Here is a 26,793-nt window from a genome sequence, read left to right as displayed (position 1 = left end):
AACTATGGGATTTCTTTGAGGCAATGTTTATCTTCTTGTGAACATTTAATTCCAGCAGCTAAACATTGGAACGATTTCTATTTGGCATAAAAAACAATGTATTACTATCTGTACGTTCATTCAGTAGTAATTCATGCCCTCCTCCTACCTTTGTAGGAAACACTCTGAAGGTACTCTGTGACTTGAGAGGGAGTAAATGAGTTCAAATCGTTAAGAAATCCAGGTAGTCTTTCCCGTAATCACTTTGGTATATAGTCTGCTTCTTTGTGCGCTCTTGATTCCTCATATGGCTATACAGCACAGCAGGGACTAGGGGGACACAGGGGAAGGAAAGACATGGAGGCTATCACTGAGCAAAGAATTCCTGCCCTTATTTGTCAAACATACCCCCAAAAGCCAGGATCCCCACTTGGAGCTTAGTCAGCATTCTTGAGGTTCTGGAAAGCCAGGCAGAGTAGGAGGGACTTCTCCCATGATTCGGGCTATGCAGAGCTGCTGGGACTCAGGACGGTTGCTGCTAGCAGTAGGGGTGATTGGGGCTAATGGCCAGAAACTCAAGAGTGACTACGATTTTCTGAAAAGTTCTCCCTGAGATTGACTCTTCTGCAGGTCAGCGTGTTGGGATGGTAGCATTCACTACCTCCTTAGTAAACAAATGCCTTCATAGAAGCTTCTTTCCTCTTCGTGCCATCTCCTGTGCAGACCGGGCTGACACACTTAGAGGAGTCCCTCAGGGACCCAGGTGAGTGTGGATGAGCAGTGATATGTCCAGCCAGTACTCATTGTACATTCAGACTAAAAAAGCATCAGGTGCAAGCAAAACAAAATCATTTATGTTTGATTCTGAGTATTTCTCATTTAATGTGGGTTCTGATAGTCATGGAATTATCATGATGAAAAAAAAGCAATGAAAACACCATGTGAGAATCTAATGTCTACAACATGCCCAATCTTTGTAAATCTTAACTACACCTTAAATACTGCTTTCGGTCCCAGGTGTCCCCTTTACAGGGACCACCGGCCGGTGGGAGGAAGCAGGCTGATGAGGGGACTTTGATGGTACATCCAGAGAAGAGTGTTTATCAGGTCTGGAAATGCTTTAAGTAGAGAATACGGAAGATATGTAGTAAGATTTTCATAGAATAATTTATACTGGTTAACTCTGTAGGAAGAAGTATAACCAAAGGCAAAGTTTATGCAAGGGAGGTTCCAGCTGTTGAGAACTTTCCAACAGTATCCAAAAATGAAACCTTTGCCTTGGGGGTGGGGCACTCCCCCAAAAAGTGACAACATCACCCCTTGGTAAGGCCGGGATAGAGGGAATTCCCATATGGTGTGAGGATCTAGACAAGGTGATTTCTAGGCTGTCTTCTAACATCGAAATGCTAAGCTTCTATCCTGTGATTTTTGTCTACAGCAGTAGTTGATTCCGACTCCATGCCAGGAACAGATCACTATCTCAGACTGACACTTAACTTTTGCTTATACTCTTAACCGGTTGCTTCGAGATGGCTTGGCCATGGAACTTTCAAAAACTTTTCTTTTGAAAACAGCGGGAATCAGGATCATAAAAGAACACTAGAATAGAATGGTTTTCAAATCTGATGATGCATGATGGAGATACCACATGGTTAAGCTTCCAGGGGATAACTGACAAGTCTAATTTGAATCCTACCCAGTCTCTTTTTTGGTCGTTTTATAGCAACTAAATCCTTCTTTTTGTTTTATAAAGGGGAAGCATCTGCCAATCCCAACAACTGCCCCCTGCCTGCTCCCCCTCCCCACCAGCAGAACATGTACTCATTTCATAGCATAAGCAATCAGTTCTTTTCCAAGACTTACTCATTCCCTGGGTTTGAAGCTAGGCATAGTTTTGATTCCTTGCAGGAATGCAGGGATCACTGACATTCTTCATAACTGTTACCAAGATTACCTGGCAGGGCCCTGAGTGCCGAAGAATCTTGGAACAAGGACAGAATTCATGAAGTTGCTTTAAAAGCTACAGGTGTACTTACCTAGACCCTGAGAAGCAACTGGTAGGCTTGAATAGCATCCATATTTGAAACTAAAATCCTGCAACTCAGGAATTTTAGCTGGAACTTGGTAATTCCGTCGAAATTCAGTGTCTGCAGGTCGGGGAAGTAACTTTTTCCATTCCAGAAACATCGGAGAACTTTCCTTAATCTTCTGAGCTGGGGAGGGGATACAAATTCAGAAGTCCTTGTGAGCTATTTAAAATAGCGTCCTATTTTCCCATTTTGCTTCTGGCAGTACCTTCCAATTTATCACACTAAACCGGCTCTTTTTGTATTTAGAGGTACAATCAAAGTAGTTTTTATGGATATTTCAACCAAGAAATAATTTTCTGCTTTATCAGGCACAGGAAGCGTATGCTCCAATGATTAGAAGCAGCTTCTAATGAAGAGATTGTATGTCAGTTAGGAGTGCTCTTTTGTTCTGCTGGGTGGACACAGAAGGCATCTTCATTCCAGTAGGCCTGCCTAGTCCCTGGGGCAGGGGTGGGAAGCAGAGTGAGAGCATTTACGGAAGGCTAGGGTTGACATATAAAACACAGGATGCCAGTTAATTTTGAATTTCAGATAAACAATGAATAATTACTTGGTTTAAGTGTGTATAAGTGTTCATTGTTTATCTACTATATAAAATTATTCAAATTTAACAGATCACCCTTTATTTTTATTTGTTAAATCTGGCAGCCCTAGATGAGGCCGTGCATATCAATCTCATTACCTGGAAAAGAACCACTTGAAGCTTATCCCTTACTGATGGAGGGTTAGGTAACATTGTTGTCATTGGTGGACAATAGCACTATTATTTCTTTGAAATAACTCGCTAACAAGTATTCATTAAATATATAACCATTAAATACCTATGAAGCACTGACTAAATGCCAGGTTGCACAAGCACTACCAGATTATAGAGGAGTTGCAAGCCATCTGCCTTAGAATGAGTTCATCCCTAATTCTTGCTATCAAGTGTTGGTTCAGAGGCACATCAGGTAACACCAACTTTATTCAGGACAAAAGTGTTAAAAACATGGATATCAGCACAATATCCAAATAGTGCCAATTACTATTGAAACCAAACTCGAATTTTGTTCTGAATTCATTTTTCAATAGGTCTTTTCAAAATAAATTCAAATGTACATCAAACAATATGTGATGTTATCTACTGGCATCCGAGAGCATTTTAATATTGATTTTTAAAAAATGATCTCTGTCTAGACCAGAACAGTGAAAGAAAGTTTCACTAGATGCTGCCTCTTCAGGTAGAAGACTCAGGAAAGAGATGTGATACTCAATGAGCCTCATAATGACCTCATACACTGCCCAAGGAGAAGACAAGTTATAGAGAAGAGGCAACTCTAGGGCTTAATATCAGGACATCCCTCAAGATATTTTGGAAAATCGTCTGGTATTGTTCCTTGTATGCACCATCTATAACTTGGTTTTTGTAAATTACTAATAGCTTTATAGGAGAAAAACAAATTCCTGTTGAAGTACTTGATACATATGTGTATCCCTCTTCCCTAGAGCTACCACTCAATAGCAAATGTTTTCAGATCCTATATGTGTTTTGTGCCAAAATTAAAAATAATGTAGTCATTGTTCTACCTTGAGACAACCTCAAACTAGTGTGATTAGTAAGATATATACAGGACAAACAGATATGGAATGCGATGTCTTGTATCCCTAACACCTGGAACCATGGTTCTCACATGGAGATAATACATCAGACTTACCCAGGAAGGTTTTTCCAAAACATATTTGCTGAACCTCATCTCAGACATTGAAAAGCTCTAGAAGTGGGGCCCAGGCACTTACACTGTGAACAACCTTCCCATATGCTTAAGAATCACTGCCTCAGAGCCTTCAGTACGTGCTACAGAAGCCCAGAGAGAATACAATGAGCTCTATTAGGGGAGGGAAGGAAAACAAGAATTAAAAGGCAGACAGAGCAAAGGATGTGCTTTGATGAGGTGTCAACACAAGCAAAAGGTACGCAGTGAGTTTGTGAAGTATGGTCTGGCTGGCAGGAGTATAAGGCATGCAGGGCATGAGGGTGAAGCAGACGAGGTGAGAAACCAGTTTGCAAAGGGTCTTGAGGGGCTGGTCCACGGAGACCACAAAGAAACAGCATAGTGGAACAACTGGAGGTGAAGACCCAGAAAAGACAAAAATCAGGGCCTAGACTTACTGAATCCATTTGAAGATAAAGATTAAGTCTTACTCTTCATTGATACCTTAGCACTTATTATAGTAACAGACCTCATTAAATGTTTATTAAATTAATGAGGGAATGAAAGAACAAAAAATCAGAAACAATCTGAACCACATTCTAGTGACTATGTGATATATGCTTATAGTAATCTTTAGCTCTTCTCAACTAATGCTTTTATTGCCTTTATAAAATTTCATCTTAATGTGTTCTTTCAGCATTATTAAGAAGAGAAGTTCTTGATACAAAGGATTCAAACAACCCCTGAAGTCCCCATAGTGGTATGAAGTTTGGACAGAGAGGTTAACTATGACTCAGAGCTAACCAGGCCCAATGCTAACCCCACCTCCAAGGCCTGGACTCCTCCCAGGGAGGCATCCCTGTTCCTCAGAAGCTCAGCTCCCACTGTTTCTTTTCCTCTTGATAACAGTGATACTACACTAATGTAGCTGTAGTCCAAAGAGAGAAACTGGCCCATTGAAGATTAGTATGGCATTTACAGAGAGGCCCAATTCAAAAGTAACATCTACAGCAAAGACTGTTCAAAACCACTGGGACCACTGGCACATAATCTACAGCCAAGTGAGAACTAGTTCTGCTGTCTTTGTCTGCTGTTCCAATTCATCAAAGCCAAGTTCTCCAAGCCTAAATGTGAAAACAAGCACACTTTAGTGTTTCTCACTCACTTGCCTTAATACCCAAATGAGGACACAAAGATAAAATATGGTCCCTCCTGTGTTTCAGAAGCTTAAATCATTAGAGAAACAGATACCAAAGAGAGAGAGAGAGAGAGAGAGAGAATTACAATATAAGGTGATAAACACTGCAAAAGAGACAAGAATAAGATCTAGAAGAACATATGAGAGGGTCACCAATCCAATCTTGGAGGATCAGAAAGATTCCCAGGAGAGAAATGAAACCTATATTTAGACTTAACTTATGGATAGGCATGGGCTAAAAGAAGGGAGGGACAGGTGTTCCACAGGAAGGAAGCAGTGTGTGCAAAAGGCACAAAGCTGCCAGGGGCATAGTGAGTCTGGAGGAAGGAGGGCAGTCGGTCTCAGGGAGAGTATGGGGGGGTGGCAAGGGAGAATGCTGGCATGGCAGGCAGGGACCAGATTGTACAGACTCACATTAAGGCATTTAGCTTTTGTCCTGAGGACAATGGGGAGTCACTGAAAGGTTTTCAGCTGGAAGGTGATATCAATTTGCACATCTGGAAACTCGCTATAGCCATAGGATGGACTGTGGATTGGAGGCAACAAAACTGGAAAAGGGACTAGCTGGATTAGAGGTCATTCAAGGAGGAGACACGGGTAGCAGTGGCTGTGGGGAGGAAGAGAAGCAGATGGGAGTTAAGAGATTTAGGAGAGACTCTTGGCAGGTCTTGGGTATTTATCTACACATGGGGAAATGGTAATTTGTGCACACTGAAAGGACTTTGATTAGAAGCTCGAAGACATCTTTTAAGAATGCTGACATTTCAAATGTCTTTCCATCACCCTTAATGTTTATCTGAAGTATGGAGGTCTTTTGATTCTCTACTCATCTAACTTCAAAAAGTGCATTACCCATATATTTTTTCCATCACTCAGCAAGTATTTACAGAGCATCTCCTGTACACCAGGACTAGACTATATATATTGCACTAGATTCTGAGTGAATAAAGGCCTTTGGGGCACCCACTGAATAGTGCAGGGAAGAGCAAAACAAAAGCAACAACAACAACAACAACAACAACAAAACAAGAATCGGTAAACAAATGACTGCAAAATGCAAGGTGCTAGAAGGTAACAGTGAGGTAATGGCACACCTCTTCAGATAAAATAGTAAGGAAAGCTCTCACAGGCAAGGTGACATTTAAGCTGGAGTCTATAGAATGACACAGTAAAATCACAGAAAGAGCTGGGAGAAGAGCAATGCAGGCAAAGGGGACAGCCTACACACTGGCTGAAGGTGGGGGAAAAATTGGCATCTGATAGGAATTTTTTAAAAAGGCCCATGTGGCTGGAGCCTGGTCAATGAGGGGGAATGGAGTGAGAAGAAATGGTAAGGAAGGAAGCAAGGTCCAGGCCAGCCTCATAAGACAGAATGAACAGAGAGAAGGAACTGAAATTTGGATTTTATTCAAAGTGCAATGCAAAGCCAGTGAAATAAAGCAATAGAATAATGCGATCCAGTTTAGATTCATAAAAGAACATCTATATATATTTGGCTCCTCCTTCCCCAAATTTCACCAGAATGATAGATTAGAGGTTAACACATTTTTAAAAGATGGAAATCAAATACAGACGTGCCAACTGAATTAGCAAAGTAGAGGAAGCTAAAACAAAGTGACTGCTGAAGGGGATAACAAAACAGTGAGCTAACCCACACTATAGAACCCCAACAGGCTTCTGTAACAGGTACAGGGGAAGGCAGGTACTGCAGCTTAGGCTGAAAACAAGAGGCTTGGGTGAAAGCTTATGCACAGAGTGAATAGAGTTCCTGCACAATCTTCTTAACTTCACGTAGTTATTTGACTGTCCTTTCCTAACCTGAAGTTTATCAGGTGCAAAACTGAACCAAAGAAGCTCTGGATGCCAGGACATCAGGCACAGTGGAAGGTGGGTGTAGTGGGATGCTAAACAGGAAAAAGAAGGGTTTGGTGAGAATCTGCACAGCAAGCAGGAAGATCCCAGTTACCTTCCTGATACTGCTCTCAGAATGCCAACAGCCAAGTGTTTATCTCCCTGGAGAAACTGACCTATAAATACAGGCATTTGGGGGTTTCCCAAAAAAAGAGAGCTTATCACTTAACCACCTAAATCAAGCAGCAGCTAACAAGCCCCATCTCTTGTAGCTTCCAAACCCTTGTGGGTTTTGTGAACCTTAGAAATTAATATATTGCATACAGTCACTTCAAGAAAAGAAGTGTCTACAGAATTGAGACAAGTTTTATTAGCATCATAGTAAATCTGCCTCTGCTTCTCTTGTATATATGAACAGAAGAGCAAATTTTCATTAGACCATTAAAATGCTCAGAGAAAATAGAGACAAAGCAAGGAATAGATGAATACGTTAAAAATTAAGTATATCATAACTATCCTAAATTTTGTAAGAGAATTACTACATGCATAAAACAAGAACAGAATTCTTTTTAAAAAATAATCATGTTGAGGGCAGGGGTCTATATACTGCAGTAAATAGAATTTATTCATTTTATTTTTCAAACAAAAAAATCAGCAAGAGGAAGAACAAGAGCTTGGATATTAAAAATTCAATAAAAGAGTTACATTAAAAAGTAAAGAATTTTTCAAGTTAGCAGAACAAAAATACAAAGAGAGGGGCGCCTGGGTGGCTCAGTCGTTAAGCATCTGCCTTCGGCTCAGGGCGTGATTTCAGAGTCCTGGGATCGAGCCCCACATCAGGCTCCTCTGCTGGGAGCCTGCTTCTTCCTCTCCCACTCCCCCTGCCTTTGTTCCCTCTCTCGCTGGCTGTCTCTCTCTCCATCAAATAAATAAATAAAATCTTAAAAAAATAAGAAAGAAAATTGAAAAAAAAATGTTTAAAAAAGATACAAAGAGAAAGATACTAGGAGAGAAAAGGTGAGAAAATTGGAGGATCAGTTAAACTAATAGGAGTCCCAGAAGAGAACAGAGAAAAGAAATGGGGAAAAAATAGGAAGGAGCTATGTAGGAAACAGTGCCCAGAATTGAAGGACACGACTCTAGCTTTTAGAGTCGCTGAATGTCCAACGTAATCAATGACAAAACATTCTTACTAATGCATATAGTCGTGAAATTTAGAATGTCAAGAATAAAGAAAGGATCTTAAGCACTTCCAGAAAAAAAAAAATACAACAGGGTCAGGAATCAAAATGGCATCAGTCTTCTACAAAGAAATCCTGGATGCTAGAAGACATTTGGAGGAATGGATTCTGAGGCAAAGTGATTATCATCCTAGAATTTTATATCCAGCCAAACTATCAGACAAATGTAAGGAAGAAAAAAAGGACATTTCCAAAATGGGAAGAACACACTCAAAAAAGTTCCTCCCATGCACTCTTTCTTAGGAAACTACTGGAAGATGTGCTTCAGCAAAACCAGGGAAGAAAGACAAGAAAGAGGAAGAGGAAATAAGATCCAATGCAGGCAGAGGCCAAAGCAATTCCAGAATGATGTCCCAGGGCACAGCTGGGCAGCAAAGCCACAAAGCAACAAATCTAGATTGGAGGAGAATGATGAAAGGTGTCAGAAAGGTCATCTCTGGGAAAAATACTAGAAGTGGTGGAAGTGTTTGAAATTGTGTATGGAAAACTGCTGGTAAGTATGTGACAAAGTATTTTGAAAAAATTAGTGACAGGCACATAGAAGACTAAGCATATGGGGAAAAAGTCAATTATTAACTCTGGTAAAAAAAAAAAATTTAAAAAAAACCGAAAGGAAACAATCATAAAATACCACCTGGCAAAGCAGTGAATGTTTACATAATCATATCGTTATATCATCACAATATAAACATTAGCAATTGAATTAAACAAGAATTTGTAAAATAATTATTGAGAGATTGGATGGAAGGGGTCTGAGAAAGAGTTACAGGACACCCAAATCGTCAACCACCATAACAGGAAGTCAATAATGTCTAAAACTGATGAATCAAAAATATCAGTATATGGATATTATTTTAAAATATGGAGGATTACAAAAGAAACAGTTGAGAGGATTGAAATGATTGCCAGTGGGGTCAAAGAGCTGCTGTTATTTTGTAATAAGCCCTTATGTTACAATTTGATTTCACTGTATGCATGCATAGTTTAATAAAAGTAAGTTTTAATTTTTAAAAATAACAATAATTGGAAACAGCATGTTTAACTTGACCCTTCATCTTCGTCAGGCTCTTTTCATCCTTGTTTTTCGGGCCCAGGAAGGCTTTCATGACCCCTCCCCCTCTTTAGGCTACAGCATTTCCCACAGCATTTCCCACCTGGTGCACCTTTTCATATTTGACTGTCTTTGTTTCCCAAATTGCCTTTTTCTGTGTCTATCCTGTGAGTTCCTTGAGAGAAGAGACTGCATCTGTGCTGTTCACCACAGCAACTCCAATGCACAATGCATAACCAGGAAAAGGAGAAAAATAAACATGTTTACCTTTTGCTCTGTCCACAAAGTCTCTTTTGGTACTGGAAATAAACTGATTTGATATTGCCTTCCTAACCTCTTCCTCTGTAGCAGCGATTTTCCAAGGGAGGTAGCTCTTTATTGATGCTGCTGGTTGACCTTGAGGTAGCGTCCAGAGAAAGAAATCCTATCAATCCAAACACAGTTTTTAAGAAAATCCACATGGGTTCACCTAATGGAATGAAGACTGTGTCTGTGTGTACATATTCTTCTGGGTCCTTTACACCCAGCTACCGCACTGCAAGGTACGTAGGAGCCTGTCGACAGGAACCATCAGTTTACCCAGCTGTAACTCAGGTACTTTGTAATTTCTTTGACTTTTCATATTGAGACAAGAAAATGTGACTGCAAAGTCCAAAGAGTTGTACCAACCAGAAATCTCCAGCCAAGATCAGGAGAGAAGACCCATGCTACCCCGAGCAGACAGCCGCTGCTTCCCCTCTGAGCCCCAAGCTTCGAGAGACACCCTGCTTACCATGGAGAGGCCTCAGAATTAGCCTGGGGGACGGGGGAGGGCAAGCCCTCTCTCCCCTTTGCCTAAAAAGACATTTTATGATCATGAAACTTGAAACTTCCAGCACCTCTTTCCATCTTCCCACTCTCTCATAACCTTGCTGTCTGTTTCCCTGAGAAAACTGAAGCCATCTGATGAGAGCCCACCCCACCACCACCCAGCCACCACATCTGCACTCACTTATGCTGTGATGGGAATGGAGCGGCTGGTGCTCCTAGCAGGGCCCACCGCATCTGGTACGCCACAACCCACTGCGTTTAGTCTGCTCCAGCCCACAACTCCCAAAATTCTCACTTCTCTCTTGCAACTTCCATTTCTCCCTCTCTTTGGGATCATGGTTGTCAATATCCAAGCTTGCCTTCATTTCTCTTAGAAAACTCCCTCTTCACCCTACTTTCTCCTATAGTTATTAAGATATTTCTCAGTCTGCCTTTACATTGAAAATCCCCAAAATAGTTACATATATTCCCTATCTTCAAAATGTGTCTTTTAAGTGTCTTTTAATCTTCAGGGTCCCCCCCCATCCCCTTCTTTCCCTTCTAATCTCTCTACTGAAGAAACCAAGCCATTTGATGTGTAGAGGTTCCCACACTCTGGATTTTGTGGAATGCATACTCATTGTTCAGTTTAACAAGTTCCTCTCTTCCCTGTATTTCCTGCAATTGGCAGCTAGATCCAGAGACTGATTTATACTTGGGATAGATCCCTTTGGCAAGACTGTATTTGGCAAGGAGGATCATAATATACAGCTATTTCTCTTTGTGTGATGTTAGCAGTTGTTGATGCTTAATGCCTAGATTAATGGATGCAAAGAGGTGATATTCCAACATTTCTTTTTCATTTATTAACTAGAATATGTTTATAAAGAGACATTTTTCCCTCATCTACCATTTTGCTTACCAACGGCATAGTTCATACAGATAAGGCAGAAAAAGAAAAGCTTGATCCTCCCCCTTTGTCAGTTTTTAAGATAATGAATTGGTTTCTTATTATCCTCTGAAAATGTCCCCCCCTTTTTTTTCTTACAGAACTCACAGATCTAAGCATATTTGACGTGTTTCAATCTATTGCATATATTATCCTTATAGAAGCTCAAATCATTTTTGGCCCGTGGACACTTCTTTAATCTTATTATAACTCTAGTAGTTTTTTATGGGATTTTTTGCTATGTGGCATGACAAGATGTTCCAGACTCATCTTGCACATTTCCCACCCCAGATCTGGACTCAGCCAGTTCTCCAGCCAGTTCTCCAAGAAGCCCTCCATCTCACACTAATCAAGCATTCTTCAAGGCAACCAAGGAACTCCACTCTGCTAAAGTCAATGGCCAACTCTATCCTCACCTTCCTTGACCTGCGAGCAGCATTTCACACAATGGTCAGTCCTTTTTCTTCCTTTTCTTCACTTGGCTTCCAATACAACACACTCTGTTGGGTTTTTCTCCTTCACAACTGGCTGCCACTTTTCAGTCCCTTTTGCTGCTTCTTCAACTGGCCTCTTAATAGTGAAGTGCCCCAGGGTTCAGTCCTTGAACCTCTTTTCTTTTCTAGCTTAATGATCTCATCCAGTCTCATTTTATTTCAAATACATGGATGACTCCTGTTTATCTTAATCTTAGACCTCTCCCTCAACTCCGATCCCTATATGCAAGGTCCTCCTGTAGATCTCCTGTTGGAACCTTACTAAGACACCTCTAACTTCACATTCACACCTGAACCCCTGAGCGTCCCCCTCAGTCTTGAATATTCTACATTTTAGTTAATGGCCACTCTATCCTTGCCACTGTTTAGACCTAAATCTCTGGAGTCATTCTTGGCCCATCTCTTTGCTTCCCATCCCACATTCTTTATATCAGAAAACCTTATTTACCTATGAAATATATTTAGAATCTGACCATTTGTCCCAACCGTGCCTAACACCCTAGTCTGAGCCATCAGAGTTAATCTCCTGGATTATTGCAATAGCCACCTAACCAGTATCTCAGCTTCCCCCTCTACTCTTTTATAGTCTACTCTTGGCCAGGGCGAGCCTGGTAAAGCTGTATCACGTGACCCCTCTTCTCAAAACACTGCATGGCTCCTCATATCTTTCAGAGTAATAGTCACAGTGCATGCAATAGCCAATAGGCTCTATACGATTTACTCCCCCCACCTCAGCACAGGTCTACCCCTCACTCCCTCCCAACCCCCCTCCCCTTTGTTTTCTGTCCTCAGCTCCTCCTCCTTCTCCTTTACTCACTGCACTCCAGCCACCAGGACTTCCTTGCAATTCCTTAAACACCAGATACGCTCCTGCCCCAAGTCTTTGCCTTTGAAAGGGTAAGAGATTCTCTCCCAGCTCTCAGCATGGCTTTCTCTCTCACCTCCTTCAAGTCTTAGTTTGAATGTCACCATCTAAATGACACCTCCCCAAATTATCCCACCTAAAATTGCAAACCCTTCCCCCACCCGCTCCACTCTGGATCCCCCTTACCCTCCTCAGTTTTTTCTGTAAAACTATCACTTCCTAAACCCATTACAGTTTGCCTGTGTGTTATATTTATCATCAGTTGTCTGGCTCCCCATACTGAAGTGTAAGCTCCGCAGAGATAGGGGTATTTTCCTGTTTTGTTCACCCTTACATCTGCAGGCTCAGAAGAGTACCTGGCACTTACTAGGCACTCTGTAAATATCGGTTGCTTAAACAAGTAAATAAAAAGGTAGGACACATAACCATCCACTGCCTGAACGCTTTTCCCTCCCAGTCACTGCTAAGCCCAGGTAAACTGGTTTTTTCCAATATCCTGAATGAGAATTGCAGTCACCAGTGACTTCTGGTGGGACACTCCACGGATAGCAGAGATAATTCACATGACGATGGATCACTCTTGTATCTCTTTCCCAGGCATTTCAGATACCACATCTTTCCAGCTTTCCTCTGGGGCTGCTCCCTTGTCTCAATTCCCAGCTTCTTTCTTCACCCTGTACCTCAAACCTAGCGATTCCCCGGGGCTTTGTGAGGTGCACAGAGCCTTATCGTCTGCATGATCTTCCTGGTGGGGCTAGTCCTCTGAGGCCTCACTGCCCCATAAACATGCAAGCCCTGCCAGCAAAAGGGGCCAGCCAACGCAATCAGCTGCAGGGTCCTGTGATCAACGGCCAAGCCCTGACCTGCCTCCAGCCCGTTTTCTGCCTGACTGCCCACGTCTGGATGCATCATAATTGCCACCAATACAGAGCTGGCCCTTGTTTCCCACCACCCTTTCCTTGAAGGAACTCCAAAGCACTAGTCTACATTTTAACTCCCAGGGCAACTGTTCTTTAGCAGCAGGCCCTCTCTGTTAGCAGAGGGAGCATCTTGCTAGTCTCATCCTAGTTCAGGCCCTGAGCCACAGTCAAAACCATTCAACAATAACAACAAATGGCGGATAGAGAGGGTTCAGCAGATTAAACAATGCAGCACACCCTCAACTCAGGTCCAGAGGAAGGGCATTCACGTGCTGGAGCAGCTGCAGCCTGGTGTGGACCCCTCATTGGCTGAAAGTGCACAGGGCAGTCTGCCTCACTCCCGCTCACTGGCTGAGAATGCGCGGGACACCCTACCACTCTAGCTCTCATTGGCTGGGAGGCTTTGACACACCTAAAGGGAAAATAAATGCTTTGTGTGTATGTGTGTGTGTATGTATACATACACAGTATAATATTGTAACTAACTGCTTGTCATTAATTTTAAAACGTTAAGGCAAATATTTAAGGGGTAAATTCATTAAAATAAATGGGTGCCATGAGGAACCAAGTTAAACGGGGTATGTATGTTCTAACGATTCCCAAGTCGACATCTATAGCTCTCTTCTTCCACACAAACTGTAGACCTGTATATGCAACTGCCCATTGGACATATTTTCAACCAACATATCTTCAGCTGAACTCACATTTCCCCCATGCCCTTTCCCACCAAATCTGGTCCTTCCTACGTTTCAGCTCAGCAAACAGCAGCCGGTACACAGCCATCCAAGTCAAAAACGGAAACATCATCCTTCATTCTTTTCCTTGTCTTTTATATCTTTTCAGTCACCAAATCCTGCCCATTCTACCACCTTATTATCTATTGAATGCATCCAGGTGGCTCCACCCCATGTGGCACCATGCCAAGGCAAAGCCAAGTACATGAAATCCTTTACTACAATTGAGCATTGCTTTCTATGGTGGGAGAAGGGTATACGGTGCCAAGAAGACAGAGGGAATTATCAGTTACTTCCATCTAGAGGAGAAGGGAATTAGAGATAGCTTTCTTTAAGCTGTGTCTTACAGAATGTATACATTTCCTTGGTGGGCAGGAGAAGGGATTCTAGATAAAGTAAACAAAATGACAAAAGAGCTGGGAGTTTGAGAATGCATAATGCCAAACGCAAATACTTGTGAGTACCAGCATTATTGACAATAGCCAAAAGCTGGAAACAACCCAGATGTCCACCAATGGATAAATGAATGAACAAACTGTGGTATACACATACAATCGAATATTATTCAACCATAAAAGGGAACCATAAAAAGGAACGGAGAGCTGATAGATGCTACAGTGCAAATGAACATCGAAAGCATTATACTAAGTGAAGAAGCCACACAAAAGGTCAATGTTGTATGATCCCCATAAAAAATATCCAGAACAGGTCATCCACAGAGACAGAAAGCAGATTGGTAATTGCCAGAGGCTAGGGAAGAGGGAAGCAGGAAGTAATTTCTTAATGGGTGTGGGGTTTCTTTTTGGGATGATGAAAATGTTTTGGAATGAAATAAAAGTGGTAGTTCCAGATTATTATGAATGTACTAATTGTCAATGAATTCTTCATGTTAAAACATAAAATAATGTTATGCCCTGTGAATTTCATTTCAGTTTTTTAAGATATTTTTAAAAATCTGGAGGATATGGGAGAAGTGGTTAGAAATAAATGTGAGAAAGTAGACAAAACATAGTATAAGTAGGACCTTAATAACTATAGATGAAGGATCTTTGGGATATATTCAAACTCTTATTCTTATGGATTACTGATACAGCATTAAATTCAATAGATATGTAAATATTATCTTACTTGACTGGGGTGAGATTTGTGTCTCCTGATTCCTCCTGAAGTCCCGGTTCTGATCAAATCTTCTTTAGAATATGTTTTCCAAACATACTCATCATTGTACTGTGTCTGATTGGGAATAGGGTCATTAAGTGAATATGTATATCCTAGTCTTCTGATACTTTTTTGGCTATGAGAAAAGAGAGTGGAAATCAGAATAAGGGATTAAATACCAAATCTCACAGCAGTACACATGTCAAATGATTTTGCTTATTACATTTTTTTTTTTTTAAAGATTGGCTGGTTCAAGACTTGGTGCCAGAAATAATTTAATTTCCGGATTCCCTTGAAAAAAAAACAATCCTGTATCTTAGGATGACTCTTCACAAAAGTGTGGGAAGCCTAAAATGGAACTTAAAATAACAGCCATCTGAAATTCAATAATTAAAAAAAAAAATTTTTTTTTAAAGAGTTTGTACTCTCCTCTATAAACAGTATTCGGTGCAATCAAATACTTGGTGAAGAAATGTTTCTCTCTATGGAAGTATTCCAGTTAATAAAAGGAAGATACAGAAGAGCTGGGATCGCACTAGTTTGCAAGGCCCAAAGAAACCATGCATCCAGGCAAAGATCACCAGGTCAGGAAGAGGGTCCACCAGCTCTTATGTGCCTTGGATGGACATACAAAACACCTTTTAAATAGTTTTGTCAAAACACCCAGCTTGAATCAGATGAAGTCTTTGAAATAGTAGATTACAGGAAATACATGAAAAGAGGAATATTTTAGGGGCGCCTGGGTGGCTCAGTCATTAAGCGTCTGCCTTCAGCTCAGGGCGTGATCCCAGAGTCCTAGGATCAAGTCCCACATCAGGCTCCTCCGCTAGGAACCTGCTTCTTCCTCTCCCACTCCCCCTGCTTGTGTTCCCTCTCTCACTGGCTGTCTTTCTTTCTGTCAAATAAATAAATAAATAAATAAAATCTTTAAAAAAAAAAAAAAAGGAGGAATATTTTTAAAAAAACAATGGGGATGAAATCAGAAAATTCCAGAACAATGATCTGTTTCTTCAACAAAGAAATTCTCAAAAAAGAAAAAAGAAGGGGAACTTATAGATTAAATGTGGTTAAAAAACAATAGCCAAGTGCAATGTGTAGAACTTATTTGGATTTAATTTCTAACTGACTGTTACTTTTTTTTAAAATTATGAGACATTAGGGGAAAATTTGATTGCTGATTGGCCATTTGATATTAAGGAATTGTTTCTTTTTGAGCTGATACAATGGTATTGTTGCATATTTTTAAGGAGTCCTTATTTTTTAGAGATACATGAAAGTAATATTTAGAATTAAAATGATATAATGCCTGGAATTTGCTTCAACATTATCCAGCGGGAAGGCTGGGTGGAAGATACACATAAAAAGCATTGATTATTGTAGCTGGATAACGGCTAGGGATTCATCGTATATTCTTCTGTGCACATCTAAAATATTTCATATTGGCTTTTTCTATAAAGAAGCTTGGGTTGGACTTAAAGAAGCCTGGGTTTCTTTACAGACAGCCTAGGTATTGTCTATAAGAAAACAAATATCTGGAAAGTGGGATACATCTGGATGACAGACCATTTTACTTGTCATTCAGATGTGTGCGCTCAGGTAGGACTGTGGTCCTGATTGAAACTGAAGTAATCAAAGGCACATGAAGATTTTCCAAAAGCAACACAGCACAGATAGCCTTAAGGGACTTGATCTTCAGATCTCCATCTCTCAGTGTCCTCTTTTTCAACATGTCTTTGCCTGAGAACAAACCTTCATACCTATACAAGTGTTTTCTGTCCCCCACCTTGCTCCCTTCCCCGTGCTATGGTTGGATGTTACACAGGTGCAGTACATCTCTGGGTATACGCCTCCAACGGTGAGAGGGCTGCTTCAGGAAGGGAAACTGTTACAGTAGTTTCAGGGAAGGCACCTTGTAATCCAAATTCCATACCCTTCCCTTGGGCTTGCTTTTGGAGGTCTGCGAGGGTGAGAAAGGGGGACTGCAGAGGGGGTGCATTGCTCTAACCAGGGCACGTGGTCTGTGTGGGGTTGTCTTGAATTTAGGCACACTGTAGAGTGCTATGGCTAAGAGTAATGTCTCATTTTTCATTTCTTCACAATTACAGAATGTTCAGCACCCTTTAAGGAGAAGCCTCTGAGAAGAGAGCACAGACTATAGAGCACTTCAAACGACTCTTTCCCCCACATATTTAAAGTTAAACATTTTTTCAGCTTTTAAAAAAATTCCTAGGACATGTCATTAGCTAGAAAGCATCTCTGCACAGGTGAAACAGTACAGGGTGGCAATGCTGATTCTTTGGAACATAACTGGAATCTTTTCTAAGACTAGCAAATTTGTAAGGATTCTCTGGGTAAAACTGGTACATAAAAATTTTGTTCTTTTTTTCCTTCAGATTTTGCATTCATCATTTAATAAGATATTTGAGTCTTATTTTTTAAACCCAAACATATTATGAAATATTGAATCCAATACAGCCAGTCCTTATTTTATCTATATTTTAAAATATGTAATGATACATAGCAGTACATGCTGGCTTGCCAGACCAATTACTTTTCAGCAATTAGAACTTTCTCTCTCATTAAATGCATAGTAAATGTTTGATTTGTATCTATAAGAGAAGATGGATGTTAGCTGAATCTATTGTGGCAATCATTGCTCAATGTATGTAAATCAAACCATCATGCCGTATGTCTTCAACTTATGAAGTGATGCCTGTCAATTATTCCTCAATAAAACTGGGAAAAGATATCAAACAAGTTTCTTCCAAGTGAAAGAGCAACTGATGTAATTTAATAGTCATTTGTTAAGATGTAGCTTTTCAGTACACTTCGCCAAAAATGAGTTGGGGAATAACTCAATAACTGGATGACATATCATCTAATTATTTGCTTTCAAGAAAATCAAAGACTAACCCAACCAAGTTGTCAGCTGCTCAATCATAAAAATCACCTTGTAATTTTTGGTGTATAACTCAGAAAGAGTTCAAAGTCTTGAGTGACAACGCCACACTTAACTCCTTTCATTCACATCTACTTATTTATGTGAACAAGGTCGCTCAACACTAGCAAATAAAATTGAAAAATAAACATGAGAAGCAGGAAAAAATTGATGCTGAATGCAGTCCTGTTCCAAAAATAACACTTAAAACTGGATACATAAATTAATTGCAAACAGAACAGTCACATTTATCTCATTAAGTTACAGTTCCAAAAAATTTACTTTTTGTGTTTAGTAATTATTAACATTTGTAATGTATTTATTGCTTTGAGCAATTGTGAACTAAAAATAATTGCGATAACTCAATACTTAGGGTCACTTGCGATAACTCAATACTTAGGGTCACATAACATGTTTAAAAATTAATTTCAATTAATATACTAAAATAGTTTCAACAAAGTATAATGGAGTGATCAATAAATTGCTCTCAAACACAAAATGTATTACAGCAGGGTAAAATTCTATGGAGGAAGTGGAGTGGAATAAGAGTTCAACAAGCAAAAGGAATGAGATAAATGGTCTATTAAAGAAGAGTGTGTCTATTTTTTAAAAAGATCATAGCAAATATCAGTTTGTTAAGGCGTTTAGGTTACCCATTGGCTATGTTTTTTTAAATGACTTAATAGTTTTATTTTTAAATGTCAATGTTTAGGATGGGCTATGCATTTTATCGTTCACAATTATTTTAATTGACAATGAAAACTTTTCTGTGAACTTTAAAAATATGCAAATTTGAAGACCACTGACCTAGACTCCATTAGTACCCATTTGTTTTTGGCTTTTATCCCAAATGTTTCTTCTTGAGACAACTGTTACTGACTGGGAAGCTGGCATGATCATTACTGTCAAATGATAAATCTCCCAGTTAGGGGACATAATGTAACTCAGTGGGATAGCCAGTAACTCCGATATCAAGAGTCTTGCAGACCTATAGTATTTGAAAGTCTATCAGATATTATGCTGGGGGGAAAATTTAATGAAAAATTTTGAATAACTTCTTGATGCTAGTCGCTGTCCTAGTGCTTTCAATCCATCCTCAGAGCAACCACTTGAGTCAGGGATCATCATGTCCACTTCGCCAACCATAAAACTGAGCCATAGATGGCTTGTTAGCTGCCAAAGGTAGCAGAGATAATAAGGGGTAGAACAGGGAGCAGAGGTTAAGCACATTTCTGCCTGACTCTTCAGCCGTGGTCTTGCCCATACTCCATGTGACTTCTCAGCAACTTGAACTTTTGGGGTGAAAAGGTCCTTTTTATTGGAAACATTTCACCCAGGCAGGTGAAGTTTCCCCATCCTTGTTTCCCAACCACCACGGATGCAATGAACAATGACAGGGCTTTCCTGTTTCCACTCTCACTCACCCACCAACGAGCTTAAAGAGGCAGCGGATGGACAGAAATTCCCACTACTCACAATTCAGGTGGAAATGGAAAATTTGCAAGCCATCTGAGGAAGCAGTAAGTAGAGGAGTAAAGGTAAGGGTGAGTGGGTTATGGACGTCCAGCTTCCAAGACCAACTATTGGTGATGGAAGTGCTAACAATTCTTCATTTATCCATTCATCCAGTTGCCATTGCCTGCCTACTATGTACCAGGTAATGGATTCAATTCATACTCTGTGTGCGGGTAGCGCGATTCTATTAACCTATATACCGGCTCTGTTGTAAAGCATGACCCACAGTGACTTTATGAAGGATCCAGGTGTTCCTTTTCTTAGTTCTCCTGTGAGAGGTCTGGAGACTGTCTTATGGGGGGAAGGCTATCTGCTGCTTGGAGGAGCACCGTGCATGTAATAGGCTCTACATGCATACATTTTTATAAGCCTTCTCTGATTACTCTTTCTCTTGGTTTTGGGCTCTGAAGAATAGAATACAGGTGAACAGTTTCAGGTGTGTACATCAACCTGACACAAATTGGGATCTACCGAATTAAAGCAGGCATGGCTCCAGTCTTGGGCGTGTATGCAGTCCTCATGGTGGTGGCATAGGAATCCCAGGTGGCATCGCCTGTCAAAAGCACGACCAAACAGTTTGAAATGTGGCAAACCAGAATATTTCTGTGCTATGTTGTTTTAATAATTAAAATAATTTTGCAAGAGAAAAACATTTTTTGGATAGTGATTTAAAGTCTAAAGGAATAAAGGCCAACTTGCGGCCTCTTATAGGAAAGAGGAAAGCTCAACTGCGTGAGCTGAGTTCCTCCCTAAATGGAAATAAGTCCATTGTTTTTCCTGAGAACTCACACATGCTATTTTAAAGAGCTCAAGCAACACGTAAAAATATAAAACAGAAAGATTGTTTGAGGTGCTATAGCTTTAAGATGCCCACGGTGACTTTAGTGACTAACTTCTCAGGCATCGTGGTAGATAGACCTGTACACACATGGCATGATTTTACACGAAGTTTACAAGTCCCATTTTATTCCGGGACCCTTCCCCTCTCTACTTCCTCCCTCTGCTCATTATCACCCTCCTCCTCAGCCCTCCTCCCACCCCATGTCAACAAGTGTGGTGGTTTCTTTCATGCTTTAACATCCGCTGATACAATGATCTAGAGATTTATATATGCATATGTAAGTACTCTGACATTGGGTTTTAGTTTTCACCATCTTGTTTCATAAAAGTGGACTCATAATTCACCAAGTGTCCTTTGCTTCTGTCACTGAACAGGGTCATATGGGAAAGCCCTCTAACTCATCCGGAGGCGCTCTAATGCATTCTTTGTCACGACTTTGCAGGATTCCTCAGCACCAGAGAGATTTAAAGCTGTGAGCACTGGTGGGATCAATAAGAGAGGGAGGATAGCTGAAGCCTTTGGAATGCGAACGTCAAGGGTTTGGGGAAGGAGAATCAGAGGAGGAGGCCGAGAAGAGCCATCAGCAAGGGCAGAGGAACACCAGCGCATGTGGTGTCCCGAAGGCCACAGGAAGGAGGGGTTTCCAGGAGGCGGGGAGGGATCACCTATGGCAAATGCTGCTGGCTGGGCCCAGGAGGACGGAGACAGAGAATTAACCACGGTGTACATGCTCGCAACAGCAGAATTTATCTGCTGCAACCTCCCATAGTACCACCACACTTCTTGGGAGTAAAGATTTTAAATTTAACTCAGTTGTCCTCTGATTCTTCCTACCTGGCCAATTCACCTGGTTACATTCCACTGGAACTGGGTTGAAACGGTCCCCTTTAATGTCTAAACACACTGCAGTCGGGGTCTAGCACTCACTGGAGCCTCCTCGTTGCCTGTGATATCCCCACTTGTGCATCCTAAATATAATTGCTATAAAGTATTCTTCTCAAATATGTCTTCAGTTTCCAAATAACCCTAAAATCTGCATGCACTGCCTAGCACATAGTTTTTGCTGTGTGTGTGCTTCTCCCTGTTTCACCTCCCCATCTCCCAACCAGCTCTTGTTTCCAATTGAACAGGCCCTTGGGTGCAGCCAGGCAGCTGGACGTGCTCATCCGTGACAGTGTCCCCACTGCCTTCCCGCTGGTGGGGTTTCGCCTCCACCAGCTTCCCCCATCTAACAAAAGTCTAGCCCCTGCAGGTTCCACTCCGTGCCTCTGCTCACACGCACTCCGGGTGTCCCCGCCCTGATCCCACTCGACGAGAAATGACGTTCTGGTCTGACGCCGCTGCTTTAGTGGGAGTCACTTCGTGCTTTCAAGCATTTTGTTCCAATTGTAGAATTAAATGTTCTTTGTTCAGAGAATTCCAAGTATGGACAAGTAAGTGGGAAGAAATTGGGAGGCAGAGCTGAGCTTAAAAGAAACCTTCGCTTAGCCTGATTTGAACCTCGGAGTGCGACTCTTGCAAGGCTCAGGAAAGACCCTCTGCACAGAGAGCATGCATCATTGCCCCCTCTTTTTCCTAAAGCAAATAACATTAACCCCGACCAGGCCAACGTCCTGCAAGGCCCACACATGCCTCAAAACCCCTGGTAACACAGTGTCCAGGTGACATCTCCTCATCAACCACAGACAAGCCAGATATACCTCTGCGTGTCCCTGTCTGTGGCCTGTCCCCTTTCTGAGGACAGCCTGGGGGCTGGCAGCCTCCTATTGCTAAGATCCTATTCCAGAAAGCATCAGGTGCAGGAGAGGCCATGCCCAGCTGCCTCTAGGACCTGACAGCAAGTGGATCTCCCTCTCCCTAATTCTAACCCGCTTGGATGACTAAAATGATGAGATGCGCAATTTCCAGTACATCTTCCTACAATTTTTTTGTTTAATGACTTTTCTTACTAAACATTTCTTACATCAGGCCTGAGTCTATGCTTCCTATTTCCATTGACACAGCTTCTGAAAATACAATGTGATTAGAATTGATCCTCTTCCTTAACAGAAATAATAACTTCAAAGTCTATAATCATAATATTCTAAACATATGTTTCTAGAATGTGCCACCACTTGCCTTTGCATACATTCTCGGTAAGTGTCTCAGTGTTTTTCCCTGTAACCCTGTATCCACCTCTCCCAGGATTCTGTCTTCCTGTTTCTACCTTCTCTCATTTTCTGTTCTTTCTGCAGTGAAGTCCTGAACCCCTCCAGGGGACCAAGCCCCCTGCTGGGCCTGGGGACATAGAGATTCTGTCCTGGCCTTGGGGAACTCCCAGGTGAGTAGAGGAGACAACAAATACCCAGTGAGCACAAACTTAGAAATGCGCTGCTGGGCCGTGTGCCATGGGAGCTCCCAAGGAAGATGTCATTCTTTCTGGGTGGATGAGAGAAGGGGTGTCGAGGGTGGGTCCAAGAGGTACTTCATAGAATAGGTAGCATCTGAGCTGGGACTTGAAGTAGGGGGTGGACAGGGACCACAGGAGGACGCAGAGTGTAGCATTTTTCGGAGGAAGGGGCATGAGGTATGAGTCTGCGACCCGGCAAGTGGCCCAATGTGAGCAAGGCAGAGGAAGGCGTGGCCAGTGAAAGGTCAGCGAGGCCTGGTTTCCCCCGCTCTACCCTGGAGCTCTATTATCCTTGGAGATATTCACAATTATGAAAATTTATTCTGAGGTTTTGAAAATATTATAAAATAGTAACTAGCACGTGCATATTATATTACACTTTACAGAGTGTTTGCACGTAGGGAATCTTGCTTTATCCTCCATAATAGCCCAACAGATGGGCAGGTACGAACAGTACCTGATAATTGTAAGTTTGCCTTGTTGTTGGGAGGATTAAAGGGGATGGCACATGCAAGCATTTAGAGTAGGCTGAACAGGAACACAAAAGATACACCGCATCCAAACCCCAGAACCTGCGAATGGTACCAAAGAAGGAAAAAGGGCCTTTGCAGATGCAGTTAAGGATTGTGAGATGAGCAGATCATGCTGGATTATTGGTGGGCTCCACATGCCATTTCGCCGTCCTCATGAGAGGCGGAGGGAGAGTTCACCCAGGAGAGTAGGCGATGTGACCGTGGAGGCACAGACTACCGTGAGGAGGCCCCCAGAAGCTGCAAGGGGCAAGAAAAGGTTCTGCCCCCGAGCTACTGCTGGGAGTGCAGCCATGCCATCACCTTCATTTTGGGCTTCTGGCCTGCAGAATGTGAGACAATAAGTTTCCTTTGTTCCAGGCCACCAGTCCATGGTTATTAAGGGCGGTCCCTCAACCTGCTACAGCAATTACAAGCCCATATCTAGTAACGGTTCAATAGCAAGCAGCCCATGGTAGTCATTGTCAGCATCATCTTATTTTTGGATCAAAGCTAGGCGGTGACACCTCAGTCCCACCTTTTGGAGAGTGACACTTCTAGCAATGGAAGATAGAGTGGCAGAGAGTGCCTCGTAGAGCCCCAAGACTGGGCACGAAGAGTCAAACTCTCCCACAGGAAGGGGAACTTTGGGGGCAGAATCGATGAGTCTTGCTGATCAAAGTGAGATGTCAACGAAGCTGCCCTCCCTTCTCCCTCGAGCAGCTGGCACCCTCCTAACTGAGCCTCAAAGTCTGGGAGGACAAGGAGTGTAATGTTGTACATATTAGTTCAAGGCCCTTCTGTGACAACCAAATGAAACTATCTGGCAAGCAGTTGGATACTTTGGTTTGAAAATTAGGAGTGAGTGAGAGAGAAGATTAGAAAGCCATCAGCATGTTTCCGTAGGCTTGAAGCCCTTGGTAAGATATGGCCACCACGCAGATGTTGTAAACCAAGAAGGATAGATCTTGGAGGACTGTCACATCCACCAGACAAGAAGGGGGGAGAGGAGACAGCGAAAGAAACCAAGACAGGTGGCTGGAAAGAGAGGAGGAGATTCGAAAGGAATGCAGTGAGGGAATCCTGGGAAGGAGGTTCTCCCCCACCACCCTCCCCCCCACCGCCTCTCTTTTTTGCCTTGTTATCATACAGAAACAGCGTGTTTTCAATGTATTGTGTATGAATTAAGTATTTTCATTTTCTATCCTTAATTTTACAAAGCGATGAATGGAATGAAAATATGCATTTCATTCATGTTGGTGGGTCTACAATTCTAGGGAATTCACAGGTGAACAGTTCCCACCGCCCTGTAGCCACCATGGAATCACAATTACCCAGCTAGAGGGCTGCGGTGAGTTATAACCGCCATGAGAGAGGTCAGGATGGAGCTGACTACACAGTAATCATGCCACTAGAATCACAGCTAGAATGGCTCTCCCTCCATGGACACAAAAAGCTGACTCTGTAAACCTGCTGTATTTGCATGCAAAATTAGCATTAAAAGCTCTACCTCTGTTAAGTGCAAAATCACGTTCAAAGAGAAATCAGCAAAGGTTAGGTAAAGTGGCAGCTGAATGCCAAGTTCCCAGCCTCTGCTACAACCACGTGGGGGGAATGCTGTCTCCACAGATCTGCTTAGGCGTCCCGCATTCTGCACCTCCCCGCCTTCTGTGCTGTTCCCTACATTCGGCATGGGGACGGGTCTCTGCTGGGTCTGCTGTCTTCAGAGCGTTTGACCTCTGTACCTTCTTTGTCTTTGACATTGTTCTCCTGGAAAGGCACTATTCCCTCCCTTCTCCTGTACCCTCCTAGTCACTTCGTGGGGGGTGTTTAAAAACACCTGCGCTGCGCGGTTTAGGCAAAGGATCTGCAGAAATATGGTGAAGGGCTGTAGAAGGGCTGTAGGAGGGACAAGGTCATGAACGCCTCACTCTCTCTGACTCCCAGACTCTCCACGAATTGAGTCCCACCCAAAAGAGGGAGGCAAACACCCTTGCAGACCAAAGCAGCCTTTGCTTTAGTGTACCGCATTCCCAGGAAAAAGCCCGTCCCCCGCTGACCCGCAGGGTCCGCAGCCTTACTTGGCTGAATCTTGCGGCCGCTTGGAGAGGGGCACGCGACCTCGGGCCCAGGCTGTGCCATTCTTGCTCAAAAGAGGCCGTGGCGGTGCCCTCTGCTCCTGCTGGACTGGGTGCTGGGAGCTGCACTTGGCTGCTTTGTGACGCGTCGCCATGGAGACGCGGGTCACTTCCCCGCAGCTCAGCTGGGGGCGGACAGGTGCGGGAGGTGGAGAGCGAGCTTCATCAGGCAGGCTGGGGGACGCGGTGCGGAAAGCAGAGATGTGTTTCCAGTAAAATGGATACTTACTTTCGTGTATTCATATAGTTCTCGAAGTGAGCTTTCCTGAGCATTGTCTTGTCTATCTGGGGAGAAGCAAAAAGACGAGTAGGTTGAGAAGAAAGTAGTACTGTCAGATTAGCAACTGCAAATTTTCATCTCTTCGTAACTTTCAACTTAAGTGACTGTGGGCAAAGCTGTCATAGATCTTTTCATTAAGAAGGAAACAAGAGTGAGCAGGGATGTGTGCGACACCTTTCTCCCCAGGGGAGGTTTCTGGCAGGAATCATTGTGTTTAGTGATTGTCAACTTAATTGTTCTATCCCCACAGACTCAACTGTGTTTCTCCCCAACCCCGTGTGTGTTACAGTTTTCCCAGCATTTGGAGGGTTTTTTGTCTTCGTATGCTTGGCAACGACCTTGGTAGTTTGACACATAGTAGGTGCTTAGTAAAACTGAACGCTTCCAGGCTAGGACACAGCTATTAGCCACCTGGGTGCAAAGAAAAGAGAGGAAGTACTCATTACAGACTGCTGGCAACATATTCAGAAAGCAATTTACAACCATTCCTTCTCTGCAAAGGGGTTATTCGCAAGTAGGACCTTCTGTGAAGGTGATGTTTTAAAAAAGGAGTTTATCAAAGGACACAGAATAGTCATCAAAGCAAGCATCCCAAGTGCATAAGCAAGGTGTCGCTTAAAAATGAAAAACCAAAGCAGAATTTTCGGAGAGGAGTCCTATGCATATGATGCAACACATATAACACATTCTAGACTCTCAAATTTTATAGCTGTGAATGGTGGTGGAGCACAGAGAAGGTATAGAGTTCTGTCCATATTATTAAAAGGAATGAGTCTAAATTAGGATTTAGTAGTGGCATCTAAATGAGGAAAATAACACCCAATAACAGATTACTGTCTGAAAATGGCAGAGCTAATTAGCATAGCATAATTTAGGAAAAGTATTTTTTTAAAACAGAGCAGGGAGTCTATAGAATTTTGAAAGTGAATTCTTATTAATATCTTACATTTGCCTCCTCTTAGGCAAGCTGTGAAATTGTGGCCTATGCATCGAATCGGGAGCTGGGAGATCTCTGTACTTTCTACCTGGGGCCCTTGGGATCAAGCAGATACTTCTCTGAGCCCCAATTTATCTGTAAAATGAGTATACCAGTGCCTGCCTCACCGGGCTGTAAAGATGAATAATGAATAATTCTAACAATAATTTATAAATTATAAAGCCACATAAACGTAA

The 26,793-nt window shown here is 42.2% G+C and overlaps 1 protein-coding gene and 1 long non-coding RNA gene across 2 annotated transcripts in view; one reads left to right on the top strand and one right to left on the bottom strand.

Moving 5' to 3' along the window:
- The window catches only part of TEX26 (testis expressed 26), a 25,885-nt gene extending 5,875 nt beyond the window's left edge, over positions 1-20,010 (bottom strand). Inside the window, 6 exon segments of the mRNA XM_034665041.1 lie at positions 149-208; positions 211-309; positions 2,016-2,192; positions 9,369-9,525; positions 14,981-15,146; positions 19,935-20,010. Of these exon segments, the coding sequence (XP_034520932.1) occupies positions 149-208; positions 211-309; positions 2,016-2,192; positions 9,369-9,525; positions 14,981-15,146; positions 19,935-19,984 (709 nt within the window). The 5' untranslated portion in view covers positions 19,985-20,010.
- Positions 19,329-26,793, top strand: LOC105235599. Its single transcript, XR_853950.3, has 3 exons — positions 19,329-19,486; positions 22,539-22,624; positions 26,583-26,793. It is a non-coding gene; the product is annotated as an uncharacterized LOC105235599 (long non-coding RNA).

This window comes from Ailuropoda melanoleuca, chromosome 7 (assembly GCF_002007445.2).
Source record: "Ailuropoda melanoleuca isolate Jingjing chromosome 7, ASM200744v2, whole genome shotgun sequence".
NCBI classification, from domain to species: Eukaryota; Metazoa; Chordata; class Mammalia; order Carnivora; family Ursidae; genus Ailuropoda; species Ailuropoda melanoleuca.
Note: the sequence above shows the minus strand (reverse complement) of the source record. Positions and strands in the feature narration are given on the sequence as shown.